The following is a 15,309-nucleotide window of genomic DNA, read 5'->3' on the forward strand; positions in this document are numbered from 1 at the left end:
GTGCTGAAGTCTCACGTTTTAGAACCAATGAAATGCTGAATAACAATACTAATATATTTTTAATTGATGCTTTATTCTTTTATATACTTAACATGATTTGATTCAAAACTTAGCTCATAGCAAGTAATGTAAGGGGTAGTTTTTGTTTGTTTGTTTTAAGGAGAAAAAATATTTTTGAGACATGTTGAAGAAAATAGACAGGAACTTGTGGGAGAAAAAAATGCCTTCCAGATAGTGGTATAATGCAGTCATTCCATAAAGGATTTTTCAAAGATATTTCTCCAGTACCATTTACCTACAATGTCCGTGAACGGTTCTTCTCTGTGAATATTTGGCTCCACATTTTGCAAAGACAGAACACTATACATGCAAACAAAAACTATGTAGCAGGTGTCCACACTGAGTGCACATTTCAAATCAGAATGTGAAATGATGAAAAGCCCACAAGTCTATGAGAACAATTTAGGGATTTACCTTCCCAGGACATCACACCTCCCTACCTGTTCTTTCAGGACTGTGTTGTTTTGTTTTGATTTTGCCTTTTCTTTTAGGTCAAGATCAGACAAGCTCACAAGGCATATGAAAGAACAGCTTTGACAGCAATAAACATAAATTTCACTCGCTTTATTGCCTGTTGTGGGTGGCTTCTTGGGAGTTTTGGATGAGCATGAGAGTTCATATTAAGTGCCATGAAAGTTAATATGTTGTACTTCTTTGTGAGGACGATTGCAGTTTTGTTCCTGCAGTTACCAGAGCAAGATGGCAACATTCTTGCTTTATCAAATGTTACTCGAAGATAGAATTACTATCTTAATTAAGCAAAGGTGTATGGGTTCCTTATGCTAGTGATAATTTTTTTTAATTTTTTTAACGTTTATTTATTTTTGAGAGACAGAGAGAGAGAGACAGAGCATGAGCAGGGGAGGGGCAGAGAGAGAGGGAGACACAGAATCCGAAGCAGGCTTCAGGCTCTGAGCTGTCAGCACGGAGCCCGACACAGGGCTTGAACCCATGGACTGTGACATCATGACCTGAGCTGAAGTTGGATGCTTAACCAACTGAGCCACCCAGGCACCCCTACTAGTGATAATTTTAAAGCTGAAGATGTGACCCCGGTTTGTTTTCTGGCATTCAGTCTTGAGAAGGGAAAGAGACCATTCATTCCAGCTGAGGTTTGACCTTATACTTATTAAAATTGCCTTCAGTCACAGGTTGAAAAAAATAAAATAAAATGGGAAAAAAGAGTGAATACTTTGAGAAGAAATCATTTTGTGTTTATCCTTTTTCTATAATATATGTTTATCTCAGACACATGGATGTAACTCTAATAAAATATGAAATAGCAAGAATAGTCATTGGCTAAACTTTATGAGGATTACCACGTGACATTGAATATGAAGATATAATTTAGTAATTAAAATTAATGCTCTGAATTTGAATACCTCATTGTTTATTGTCCCTGACACTGAAAATAGTGATAAGGTAAAGCAATTACACATTATATTTTTGTTATACAATTAAAATAACCATATAAAATCTTATTTTCTGTATTCATGTAATGTTTTCCTTTACATTCAGTAAAAATATATTCAATTAAGAGGAAGTTTCTAGTTATTGAATTTTAATGGAGTTATCCATATTCATGAGACATATACAAACCTATCATTGCTTTTCCAGCCCATTGAGCTCTCGATTGTTCCAAATATTTATTTTCTGTCTTCTCAGCTGGGTGACACAGGTCGGTACACCTGCATTGCATCAACCCCCAGTGGTGAGGCAACATGGAGTGCTTACATTGAAGTCCAAGGTAAATTAGATAGCATTTTTGCCTTAAAGCGTAAAAGGAGGTTGTTTATTTACTGGCAAATGGACAAAGTGGATGTTCTGATGCCTGAAGAGGTGTATAATTGTGTAATCTACCTTTACATGCTTATCTGTGTATGTGTAAACATCTGTCCTCTTTTGCCCTTTGATTAGAATTTGGAGTTCCAGTTCAGCCTCCAAGACCCACTGACCCAAATTTAATCCCTAGTGCCCCCTCAAAACCTGAAGTTACAGATGTCAGCAGAAATACGGTAACCTTGTCATGGCAACCAAATTTGAATTCAGGTGCAACTCCAACATCTTACATTATAGAAGCCTTCAGGTAGAGTAAAGATGATGTTTCCTAGTTGGTCTTTTTGTTTTGTTTTGTTTTTTTGGTTTACCATTAAATATGCATGTTCTAACTTGTGTATCTTTCCTCAGCCACGCATCTGGTAGCAGCTGGCAGACTGTAGCAGAGAATGTGAAAACAGAAACATTCGCCATTAAAGGGCTAAAACCTAATGCAATTTACCTTTTCCTTGTGAGAGCAGCAAATGCATATGGAATTAGTGATCCAAGCCAGATATCAGATCCAGTGAAAACTCAAGGTAAATACTGATTTACTCAACCTTGTGACACAAACTTGTCCTTAGATGTTATTTTATAAGCCAGTAGTTTGTACTGCATAATGCTACAATTGCATACATAATATAGATCTGTTCTTCGAGTTGCTCAATTAATTTTTAATACATAAACACACTGTCTGCAAACTTTATTGTTTTCTGTACCACATACTCCAAGATAAGATTGATAAGAAAGAGCAGCGTTTCCCATTTTATAGAATCATAATCTAATGAGATAAAAATACTATGTATTTTGTATTATATTTGATTTCTTGATTTTTAGATATGGTTATTTGTGGGTGTAAAATCTTAATCACATAATAATTGTGTTTAAGATTGAGTCAACTTCACCTGTGTTGAGATTAGCGCTCATGAATTTTTGGATGAGTTTTGAATATCACAACACTAGTCAAGTAATATTTTGTGGAAAATCAGGCAAGTTTAAGAGAGATTTGGAAGATAAACTTGCATTTGTTCTTTTTTTTTTTCTTTTTTTTTTTTTAACGTTTATTTATTTTTGGGACAGAGAGAGACAGAGCATGAACGGGGGAGGGGCAGAGAGAGGGAGACACAGAATTGGAAGCAGGCTCCAGGCTCTGAGCCATCAGCCCAGAGCCTGACGCGGGGCTCGAACTCACGGGCCGTGAGATCGTGACCTGAGCTGAAGTCGGACACTCAACCGACTGAGCCACCCAGGCGCCCCAACTTGCATTTGTTCTTAATTCAGCTGTGCAGTCAACCTCCTATAAAGCATGGGGGAAAATAATTTAGGTCTGTGCATTGTCTGGCCTGTCTTTCATTGTCAATTATATGAGCTGTGATATATTAAACTTTTAAATGATGTCATGTATATTTGGTCAAAGCTGGGTTAAAGAAAAGATAAAAGGAAAATGAATATGTAGAAGCTACTTCTAAAAAACATTTGAAATTAGAAATCTGCTTACTTGGGCCACATTCTAGATGTACTGCTTTTTACTATCTTTTATGAATAAAAATTGTGTTTAGCTTTCAGCAGTTTATCTCCTATCCACCACCATACTCCACTTGTTATTTTATTTTATTTTTTATTTTATTTTATTTTTTTTATTTTTGGGACAGAGAGAGACAGAGCATGAACGGGGGAGGGGCAGAGAGAGAGGGAGACACAGAATCGGAAACAGGCTCCAGGCTCCGAGCCATCAGCCCAGAGCCTGACGCGGGGCTCGAACTCACGGACCACGAGATCGTGACCTGGCTGAAGTCGGACGCTTAACCGACTGCGCCACCCAGGCGCCCCTCCACTTGTTATTTTAAAGCTTTAAGAAGAGTAAAATTTACACGATGAATAAAAAGATGATTTGAATCAAGCTTTAACTTTTTAAAAGATATATTGTCATCGTAATTAAAGTATGGTTATCCTTATATTAAAAAAGAAAGATGATTCTAGATGGTAGTGATTAGAAAGAGACAGTTATTTTCTTGACAGACAGAGGAATCGTGATGTCTCAATCTTGAGTTGTACCTTTTCAAAGGAAAAAATGTCACTTAAAGTGATAGAAACGAGTTGTGCACACAAAATTGGAAGACTTGAACTACTTTTTCCTGATTTTAGAGAGGGTCTGCCAACCATTTTGCATGTTTTGTCTTTTCTAATGAGTGTATAAGGAATCTCTGTTGAGGGACCTTTTGTTCTAGAATTTACGGAGAAAGCAAATGGAGTTGCAGAACGTGCCCACATTTGTCTCTTGCTGTATGAGTCCAACACACCCAAATGCCTATATTTGCTCTGATGATTCACCTCATCAGGAACGCTAGGACTCTTGGATCTTGCCTTAATGCAGTTTGAGGTTTTCAATATTAGATACACATTTATAAAGAATGCAGACCCTTTGACAGCTGTAAAATGAATTTAAATTTCTGTCCCCAGTACACGGGTCTCTACCTACGAGACTCCTCTAAGTGAAAGTTTTGACTGACTGCTACTCAATTACCTACTCCTGTGAATTGTCTTGTAATAAATGTCCTTATTTGTAAATGATGTGGCAATTAACGTTTAATCTGAAAATTAACTTAAGCCTTTTTACATTTTAACTGACTTAGTGGAGCAACGTAAGTGGGATGAACCCCTGTCAGTGGGAAGACTGGAGGTACAGTGAGGTAGGCATGTGGTTTTGAAATCAGGAGTCTCTGTCTCATCTCCTGAACCTGTTAGCTCTGCAGCCCTGAGCCAGTTAGTTTGTCCTGAGCTTCAGCTTCCTCACCTAAAACATGCGGCTAAAATCCGTACTCCACAGGTTTGGACAAGGATTCATCAGCTTATGAGCATCCAAGACTCAGATCTCGTTTCTGTTTTACGCCGTAGGAATTTGTTACTGGATTCGTGTTTCTTTCACTGTCTGGACTAAAAATAAAGGAAGTTGATAACCTTTGCAGATGCCATAACACTGAGAAAGACGAGATTGCAGAATGAGAGCATCAGAATTAAATATATCTCAACAGACTGAAGTGATGGGTCAGCACTGACAAGATTAAGATTAATGGAGCGAATTTAAAACTTAACGTTTTAAAAGTTAGCTGTAGAAAGACAAACTGAGGACCCCAAGCCTAAAGGGGGAGTACATGTGTGTCAGGGTGGTGGGGGCAGACAGAGTTCAGTGTTTTGAAGTCCGTTAAAACACCTCTGACCAATTGAGTGTTGTATTTGCCAAAAGAACACACGTAGTCTTAGCTGGCATTAGCAGAACTACGTCTGGATCAAGTCATCTCCTCCCTTTACCCTGAACTGGTCAGATTATGAATGGAATGATGTGCTCCTCTTGAGCGCTACGTTTTCAGGTAGACTTTTAAGAGGAGGACAGTGAGGACGCTTGGTGGGGCTGCCAAAACAAGTCCAAGGAGTAGACATAACATTGCGGAAGGTTTCGTTGTCTAGTTCTTGGACTGCGTTTGAGATGCCCTGAAGCCCAGCTGAAGGTTAGGCTGCTATTGGTTGGAAATTGATTCCTAAGAGAACAGTCATAGTGTCTGTAGCCATTTCAGTAACATGGCTGCAAAAATAAGTCTTCCCCAAAGAGGGATTCCTATGAAGGAGTTGGGTTGCAGTTAAAGGTACAAGGCCTAGTTTCCAGTTCATGACTCAGGTAGACCCGTTTCACAGCCGGGCTTAGAGCCTTGTCACACGGCTATCGAGATGTCTCTTCCCCAAAACAGGATTTGATGCTGCAAGGAAGATGCTGTGAGTCGCGGGCGAGTAGTGGGTGTGTGGGCCGTTGCTGGCATGCTGGGCTTGCCGCTCCTGTAACCACTGTGCTTCGTCCATGTGTCCTGTTTGCATAGTATTCTGAGCCCTATCTTTGAAGAATAGGTCCAGCGACACAGCATGTACAGCATGGGTATGGTATAGATAATAAGAACTCAGTCGTTGTAAATAATGAAGCGGGGCCTGGGTCGTCTCTCTTCAGAGACTGTGTATAAATTCCAACACTTGGGAAGCAACTGGATAGAATTACAATCTAAAATTTCCTCCCAGTTTAATTCTGAATGCTCGGAGGACCTTTTACATTATAATCCTTTTCTTTTTTTTCCCAAGAGGAGAAAGAGGACAAGCAAGAACAGTAACAGGATCAATTCAAAAACACCTGAGCTTACATATGAGAGGACGTGTTTAGAAGCTGACATAATGATGTGTTTTTCATAAAGTAATTCCCTTTAACTCACCCAATGTTTGTTGAACACATTCTGTATGTATGGCTCCGTGCTAGGCGTTCTGGGTTCACACAGATTAACCCAATACCTGCCTTCAAGACGAGGACTTCATATGACTTAACGAAATTCAGTTCTCCCAGCCGTCCTCAGATGTCGCCACCATCGGTAGTGCCATTTAACATATGAGAAAAGAGAAAAATAGTGAAATGGCTGATCAGTTGCTGAGTTGGGGTGCAAACCCAAGTCTGTCTTATTTCCAGGACTTCGCTCTTATCCTAGAGATAGATGGTAGTTGGATAGATGGTAGTTGAAGTCATGGGAGCAATAGAAACCCAAAGGGAAGAGAGAGGTCCTGAGATGGAAGGGTGACAGACAAGTGCTTTTCATCTGAACGCTGTGATAATCAGTTGCCTGAGGGCCAGTGTTAGCCAAAGATATTTGTAGTGATGATAAAGTATGAGAAGCCAATATTATCTCCATTGTTTTTCTCATCTTGCTTCTTTATAAGCTTAATTGATAGGCCCGATATATGTACAGTCAAGAGTATTGTATCTAAGAGTGTGAAATAGCACTCTCGATCTGTCCTGTTTGCTTGCCTTCCATGGAGTCCATCAGACCTTGGCAACCTCATTTTTTTGTATTTCAAGGTTTAATTTAAATTCTAGTTAACATACAGTGTAATACTGGACAGCCTCATTCTTAATATACATATCTTTTGCTTCTTGTTCAGAGTAAGCTCTTTAAAGACTGAAACTAAAATTTGGAAAACTAAAATTATCATTTCTGTTGTTTATGGGATAGTCAATATTCTGGAATGTATATGCCAACATATAATACTATGAGAAAAAGAATTCTGGCCACAAAAAATTATTTATTTTCTTTCCTGCTTCACCCTGTATTCCCTTTTATTATTATAATCAAAGCAAAATATATGTATTTGGAAAACCTTTTGAGAAATGGGCAATTTTTACTGAGTAGAGACTTTAGTAACTTGAACAAAGCCCCTCCTTTTTGGGGAAAAATAAAGTGCAACATAAATGAACACTTGTAGTAGTTTAATTCTTACTTTGTTTGAGGTCTCCTTTCTTAAATTTTGGTGTTCTTGAGATTGAGAACTTTTTATTAAACCTTCTGTACAGTGATACAATAAGTGAACCAAAGCAAACCATCAGTTAAATAGATGTTAAGTGCTCTTTCCTCATCAGATTTATTTTGTTCTTTTCTTTTTCTTTTTTCTTTTTCTTGTTTTTCTTCTTCTTCTTCTTCTTCTTCTTCTTCTTCTTCTTCTTCTTCTTCTTCTCTCTTCCCTCTTCTCTTCTCTTCTCTTCTCTTCTCTTCTCTTCTCTTCTCTTCTCTTCTCTTTATTTCATTTTATTCCATTCCATTCCACTGGTGGCTTTACTATCCGCCATTGTAGGTACTAATAACTTACCATGTATCTTTTTGGAGAGGATATCTAAATTAATCGTATAAGATGTGAGGTGTCTATTTTCTTTTTGTACTTGCTTTATACTTCCACATTTCCATTCTTTTCATTTCTCATCCACTCTTGGAATTTCTGGATCCTTTCTTGCATACACAAGATTACTGTAGAATTTTGTAACAAACTCAGAGGGATTGCACCAACTCTCATGCTTGGCAAGAAAGCCATCATTACATGGTAGGAGGTGCCCTCAGATGCTGCTTTGTGTCATAGTTATTTTTGCTTCCTGCTCTTTCTTGCTTTCTACTTGTCCTCTGCTGTTCTCTCTCTCTCTCTCTCTCTCTCTCTCTCTCTCTTCCTCCCTCCCTCCCTCCCTCCCTCCCTCCCATTATCTACTTGCTAATGAAAACGTCAAGCTGTTCCTATTTTCTTCTGTATAACGGGCTAACTTCACAGTTGGAATGATTCTTCTTTTCTGAGAGTTGCCATGCATGAAAGGATTGTTTCACTATGTTTTCATTCAAGTCAGTTACATTGTGGAGGATGTAACACAATCTTCTTGGATTGTTGCAGATGTTCCCCCAACAAGTCAGGGAGTAGATCACAAGCAGGTCCAGAGAGAATTGGGAAATGTTGTACTGCACCTGCACAACCCCACCATCCTTTCTTCCTCTTCAATCGAAGTACACTGGACAGTGAGTCATTGTTGCAATATTTGATTTCAGTTTTAATAAGATGACTCCTGGGGGATCATTATATGAAAAAAATGTATTTATGGAACAGATTGCTTATAACTATATATATATATATATATATATATATAGTTATATATAGTTATAGTTATATGTAGTTTTATATGTATAGTTATATATAGTTATATATATAGTTACATGTGTATAGTTTTATATATATAGTTACATATATAGTTATATATATATATAGTTATATATAGTTTATATATAGTTACATATATAGTTATATATATAGTTATATATATAGTTTATATATAGTTACATATATAGTTATATATATATAGTTACATATATATATAGTTACATATATATATAGTTACATATATATATATATATATATATATATATATACACACACACACATACATACACACACCCACACACACACATATAGTTGACCACTTTTCCACCAATGACAACTTTATAATGTAAGTATTGTTTATTATAGTAGCTGTGCACTGGCTTTAAACAAAAAAAAGTTTCATGTTGTATTTTCTATTATACTGTAATAGTAAACTTTATCATTCTCAAAGAAAAGAAACACAGAATATTAATTATAAATATATAACTTGTGATAGGATCATTACCACATAATTTTTTTAAACTTAGAAATATTTCTAGGTAGTATTAAGTAAATGTTTGAAATTAGAAAGTGGTGAAACACATTTTCTCATCCTTTTGGTCCTGACATATCTCTAGATGTCTATCACAGAACTGTCATGATGCCTAACATTTCTGCACAAACCATAGAAATTAATATCTAATATTAATATATTAAGCTGAAAAGTGAATACATTATAAATGATAGTGACTCATTTTTAGTATTCTATCTTATATAAACTAGAAAACTATAAAGTGAAGCCAGATAGAATTTTTTGCATTTTGTCACATTTAATTTTCGTAATTTTTAAATAAACCAATAAAAAGATATAAATGGTTACATTTTTATTTGTCCTTTTAATAGGTGGACCAACAATCTCAGTATATTCAAGGATATAAAATTCTTTATCGGCCATCAGGAGCCAACCATGGTGAATCGGAGTGGTTAGTTTTTGAAGTGAGGACCCCAACCAAAAATAGCGTGGTTATCCCTGATCTCAAAAAGGGAGTCAACTATGAAATTAAGGCTCGTCCTTTTTTTAATGAATTTCAAGGAGCAGATAGTGAAATTAAGTTTGCAAAGACTTTAGAAGAAGGCAAGTATGAAATGTGTGATTACTGTGCTCTGCAATATATTTGTTAAGTTTTTATTAACTTAATTGAAGAAATGTTAATGTTAATACTGACACTAATTATTAACTGTCTTGATATTGAACATTATATTTTCCTAATAGAATTTGTTCAGTTAGAGCTTCTAAAGACCAAAATTCCATAACATATGACTTGCTTTAATAGTGGCCTCTGTAAAAATGTGCAAATGTGAACTGAACTGTGTGTTACTTAATGGCATATATAGGACATACTCAATTGTTCAGAACTAAAACTCACATTTAAAGATAAACTTGTTCTCAATGTGCTTGACTTTCCATTAATTATTTTCTATTCACTGATTGAATGTTACTTTGAGTAATGATTTATAAATAAGGTGAGTATTGACTTGGTTTTCCCAGGACTTTCTGGGGTTAGCATTTTATGCTTATGCCTCATGTCTATGGAAACTGCTCAGCTCTAGAAAAACCAGTATGATAGGCTACTCTATAACTGGAATTTTAAACCCTTATTTACAGAAAGGTTAAATGTCACAAACATATTCTTTAATAAAACCAGAATTTTCTGTAAAATGTGTTCATTACTTTGATTACATAAATGATAAGGATATAGTTAATGTCATGGGTGATTAATGTATACCTTTATAGTTTGGAACGCTTGTAGGGAGAACATGAGACTAAAGTTATAGGCTGGGAGAAACAAGAATTTTCCTGGCATATTTTGTGGAGATAATCTATGTAACTTTGGTTATGGAAAATTCTCAATAGCTAAAGAGTTAGCAATATTGAGGAGACACTTAAATCATTTGGGACGATTCAGACTTGGATGAGACATATGCATATATTGACATAGATTTTATATAGTGACTACTTGACTTTAAATGTTGTGTCTGCTTCCAGTGTTCTCTAATATATTCATAACCTACTTTTTAAAATAATTTAATAGCACCCAGTGCCCCACCCCAAAGTGTAACTGTGTCAAAGAATGATGGAAATGGAACTGCAATTCTTGTTAGTTGGCAGGCGCCTCCAGAAGACACTCAAAACGGAATGGTCCAAGAGTATAAGGTAATACATATATAGTAATTTACTGATGGACACCCTTCTCCCCCTACCAAAAAAGAAAAAAAAAAAAAAAAAACCCACAAAAAACACACACACAGAAAAAGCGTGTTTAAATTGTGGATATTTGGCGCCATCTGCTGGTCAATGGAGCAACATGTAAAATTATTTGAAAAACACTTTCCTGTTCAGTAATTGTGGAATAATTCTTTCTTCAGCCATTTGAAGAAACAGTTAATTTAAAAGAAGTAATCTATATGGTCACAAAATCTATAGGTCCATGTAATTTCACACAAACAGCAAGTATGAATGCTAATAAAAAAGTAATTTTTTTACCTTAAAAAATACCTTGAATATATTTTGCAGGATTTGGTTGCCCCATGAATTACCTATGAGTCAAATTCTATTAAACATGGTTTGCTTTATGTTTTTTTCAACATATTTGAAATTTTCGAACTTTGGAGCTAAGTTGGAAAACTTATTTTAAGGTGCACAAATTTTTTTTTTCTATAAACTGTGTTTTAGTTTCAAAGGAAAATGTCCTGTCTCAGAGGAGATTCAGTTATAAATTTATGTATGTTTAAATGAATTTTAAAAATATGAGATGTCAAGTGGCTTAATCTAATATTCTGACAATTATTTTTACCTGTGAAGTCATTGGCTTTAGTCATTAAATTTAAGAGTCTTACATAGATTTTGAGCAAATATTTTCAAGCATGACAAGGTACAATAAAAACTAATTTAGGGTCATGAGATGTAGCCTATCAATGAATCTATATTATAGGAAAGGCTTAATGATCCATGATAAATGAAGAAGTGATTGATTGAATCAGGGGAATCTCAATAGAAAATAGCTTTCACAGGTCTTTTTTTCCAACATATGTGTAAACATATTGCATACTAGAAGAATTTTAACTGAAAAACATGTATTTCCGTAGATACTGCTTTGTATTCCCGTGATACCTGAGTATTTTTCTAGTTACTATCTAAACTGTGATTCGAGTTTATCTCACATATGTGAATATTTTAGTCTGTGTCCATTGATAGGAAAATGATGTTAAAAAGGTGAACACATTTATCTTCTACAGGCAATTGCATACTAACATCAGAATCACTTGTGGACTCATTTTCCAAGTATAGGTACCTGACCACTATTCTGAGAGATTCTGATTCAGTAGGTCTGATAGGGCACTTGCATATGTATTTTGGTAGATCTTTCCAAGGTGATTCTAATGTGCACACTTGGTAAGACCCAAATAAAGACCATCAGTGTTCTTTTGAGTAGCAAATTGGTTTGTAAAACAACTAGATATACTGAGCTTAATTTAGGTCTAATATTTTCTTAAAATGATTTTTAAAAACAAACTGAAAACCTCGTTATGAAATTTGCATATATTTTTAAAGGGTGACATTTTATAGTATTTAAAATAGTGCTATGAATGCCCCTCAAATGTTCTAAGATATTTCAAATTAGATCTTCTAGTGTAATTTAGTCATTAAAAGGTACTAGTCTCTACAATGTAAGTGTTTTCTCATGAATATCAAGGTTATCTCAATACTGGGGAGTGACAGGATGCTATAGTTCAGTCCAGAAAAATGAACTGTTATAGAGATTATTAAGGATTTAAAATGAGGTGATGTCTCAGCTCTCAAGTAAAATTGTGTAATGTAGGCATTTTCCCCTAAGAGCCAAAGCTCATTTCTCTCCAGAAGAAATGCAAAAGGGTGGATTTCACTTAACTTCATGGTCAATTTAAAATAATAAAATGCCTTTGAAAACCTGATTGACTGGTACAAAATCAGTTTGTGGCTTTGGTTCAGCTGTGTAATGTAATTGGGGGAGGAAAAAATCACAAAGGACTCTTTATTTCCAAATGGTCAGATCCTGGTATAGAGTCTGACCATTTGTTGGTGTTATGCATTGAAACGATATTAAAATAATGTTAACCTCCAAAGAAAAAAATAAATGGTGGTTGCCTACATGATAGGAGACACTGGTACTCTTTCTTGGGTTTATTTTAAATCCCATTCCATATTACAGTTTAGACAATAGGCTACTTGAAACTAATCCTACATCTTGCTCGAGGACATCGTAAAGAATAGAGAGTGTGTTTTACTACCCCATGGACCATTTTCTTATGGCAACTGAGTCCAAATGCTGTCATGCACCATATCCTACTCCTTGAACATTGCTGAGGGTCACTCTGATTAAATAATCCTTTAGTGAAATTTAAATTAAGGATTACTGTGTAGTTCAGATATCTTAATTTCCTTAAAATAATTTCCCATCACAAATATCCTTATCAAAGTTATTGAGCTATACACTAATTTTCTTATTGGAAGAATATTTTTCTTTCAAATATGTGTTGTTATTTTTCATTGTCTCATATATGTTATCAAAGACTCACACACCACAGGCTGAGTAGACTCCTAGGAAGACCCTTTCTCCTTGTATCCAGTTTTATTTGTTTACTTTTCACTAAACTCTATAACTCTACACCGAACATGGGGCTCAAACTTGGGACCCAGAGACCAAGAGTCACATGCTCTAGTAATTGAGTCAACCAGGTACCCCTGTCCAGTTTTGTTATAAATAGCCATATTTATACAAAGGTACTTTAGATTAAGTTATTGATCTTTATCTGGATATACACAGCTTTTTGCAAAGCCTTTTTGGCAAATAATTTCTAGGTGTTTAAAAAGAAAAAAACACCCTGTTGATTTGGACTGATAATAAGAACCTGTGTCTTTGAGCAAAAATGTATAGACTTTCCCATTATAATCCTTTCAAAGTATATGAGACAATTTAGAGAGGTTTTGAAGGTACTGCTAACCTGAGGTTTGACGGGGAGAGGCCTCTCAGAACTAGATCCTAGGGAAAAATGACTTTTGCAGCATCCTATATTAGGTTCACGATGAGTCTGAACTTGGTCTAGGTCTAAAACTGAAATGCTATGCTGATCTTTGCATTCACTTAAGTAGTTTACCAGCTTAACATTCCTTGTTCTCTTCTTAAAGGTTTGGTGTCTGGGCAATGAAACTAGATATCATATAAACAAGACAGTAGATGGTTCCACCTTTTCTGTGGTCATCCCTTCTCTGGTTCCTGGGATCCGGTACAGCATAGAGGTGGCAGCCAGCACTGGGGCCGGGGCTGGGGTGAAGAGCGAGCCACAGTTCATCCAGTTAGGTGAGTGCCAGTACAGATCTGCTTTGACAGTCTGTCGCTGTATCCATTGTCCTGCCTTTGTTTTTTGTCGGTTGGTTGGTTTGTTGGAAATAGAGCTGCAACAATATATTTCATAAATGCAGAAAGATATATACAAGTATATAATTATAAAAATATAGAATAGACCATATAATATTATGATTACATAAATGTATATAATATATATCACAACTAAACTTAAACTTAGCCGAGCACACATTTTAAATTATATTTCAAGCAAAGGCTGTCAGCATTCATTGTCATCCTAATTCTATCCTTTTCTTTTCTTTTTTGGTCTATTCAACAAATACTATTAATTGAGAACCAAGGATACCTCAGTGGGTAAGAAAGACAGTCTGAACATTTACGGAATTTATAGTGATTTGGATGAAAAAAATAAATTCCCATGAAAAAGTTACACTAGGTATTAGAAGTTTAAGCAATATGCAACTTATATGTACCATTTTGGTATCTGGTTTTTGTTTTTTTTTTAAGTTGTTATTTATATTGAGAGAGAGAGAGATAGGAGAGAGTGGGGAAGAGGCAGAGAGAGGGAGAGAAAGAGAATCCCTAACAGGCTCCACACTGTCAGTGCAGAGCCTGATGAGGGGCACAATCCCACAAACTATGAGATCAAGAGCCAAATGCTCAGCCAAGGCAGCCTGGGCTCAAGCCACCCAGGCACCCCGTTTTTGGTGTCTGTTTAAAATTTTAATTGCTTTTTATAACAAAAGATAGATTCAAATGTCAAAGAGAATGGGAATATGGTTATATGCTAATTCTTAGATAGTTAAATACAATATGTGCTTCAAAAGTGGTTAGATGAATTAAAAGAAAAAAAGAAAACTTAACAGAGAAGCATTGTAACAACACTCTCCTGTAGTCAATGTCGCATGAATACAAAATACAAATTAGTAAATGGTTACTAGAAAAATGTAAAGCAAATAATAACAAAACAGCAACAAATACAACTATAAATGGAAAGGGAAAAGAAAAGTGTCAATATTAAGAGGCTACATTTAAATTACAAAAGATGCTGAGAGCCCAGTCAACATTGTGTCTGTTCATTTCACATCCCAAGTTAAGCATTAATAAGGTTTTTTTTTTTTTTTTTTTTTTTTTTAATTTTTTTTTCAACATTTTTTATTTATTTTTGGGACAGAGAGAGACAGAGCATGAACGGGGGAGGGGCAGAGAGAGAGGGAGATACAGAATCGGAAACAGGCTCCAGGCTCCGAGCCATCAGCCCAGAGCCCGACGCGGGGCTCGAACTCACGGACCGTGAGATCGTGACCTGGCTGAAGTCGGACGCTTAACCGACTGCGCCACCCAGGCGCCCCAAGCATTAATAAGGTTTTATGTCCGTTTCTAAATTGTGGAAAAGGATCAGATATATGCATTTTTTATACTTCACAGATAAGTGCATAGTATTTTTGCATTTGGATGATAATTGATGACATTCAAGACATTATTTCAAAACAAAATTAAGAAACATTTGGCTTTGAATAAACTGTGTTGTATAAGCTTTACATTCAATTTGGAA

General features: G+C 35.7%; 1 protein-coding gene across 1 annotated transcript in view; it reads left to right on the forward strand.

The window, feature by feature from the left end:
• Positions 1 to 15,309, forward strand: part of ROBO1 (roundabout guidance receptor 1) — a 1,142,978-nt gene that overhangs the window by 1,070,101 nt on the left and 57,568 nt on the right. Inside the window, exons 12-18 of the mRNA XM_058731718.1 lie at positions 1,726 to 1,807; positions 1,978 to 2,146; positions 2,248 to 2,414; positions 8,110 to 8,231; positions 9,253 to 9,484; positions 10,443 to 10,564; positions 13,577 to 13,748. Of these exons, the coding sequence (XP_058587701.1) occupies positions 1,726 to 1,807; positions 1,978 to 2,146; positions 2,248 to 2,414; positions 8,110 to 8,231; positions 9,253 to 9,484; positions 10,443 to 10,564; positions 13,577 to 13,748 (1,066 nt within the window). The remainder of the gene's footprint in view (positions 1 to 1,725; positions 1,808 to 1,977; positions 2,147 to 2,247; positions 2,415 to 8,109; positions 8,232 to 9,252; positions 9,485 to 10,442; positions 10,565 to 13,576; positions 13,749 to 15,309) is intronic.

This window comes from Neofelis nebulosa, chromosome 5 (genome assembly GCF_028018385.1).
Source record: "Neofelis nebulosa isolate mNeoNeb1 chromosome 5, mNeoNeb1.pri, whole genome shotgun sequence".
In the NCBI taxonomy this organism is placed as follows: domain Eukaryota; kingdom Metazoa; phylum Chordata; class Mammalia; order Carnivora; family Felidae; genus Neofelis; species Neofelis nebulosa.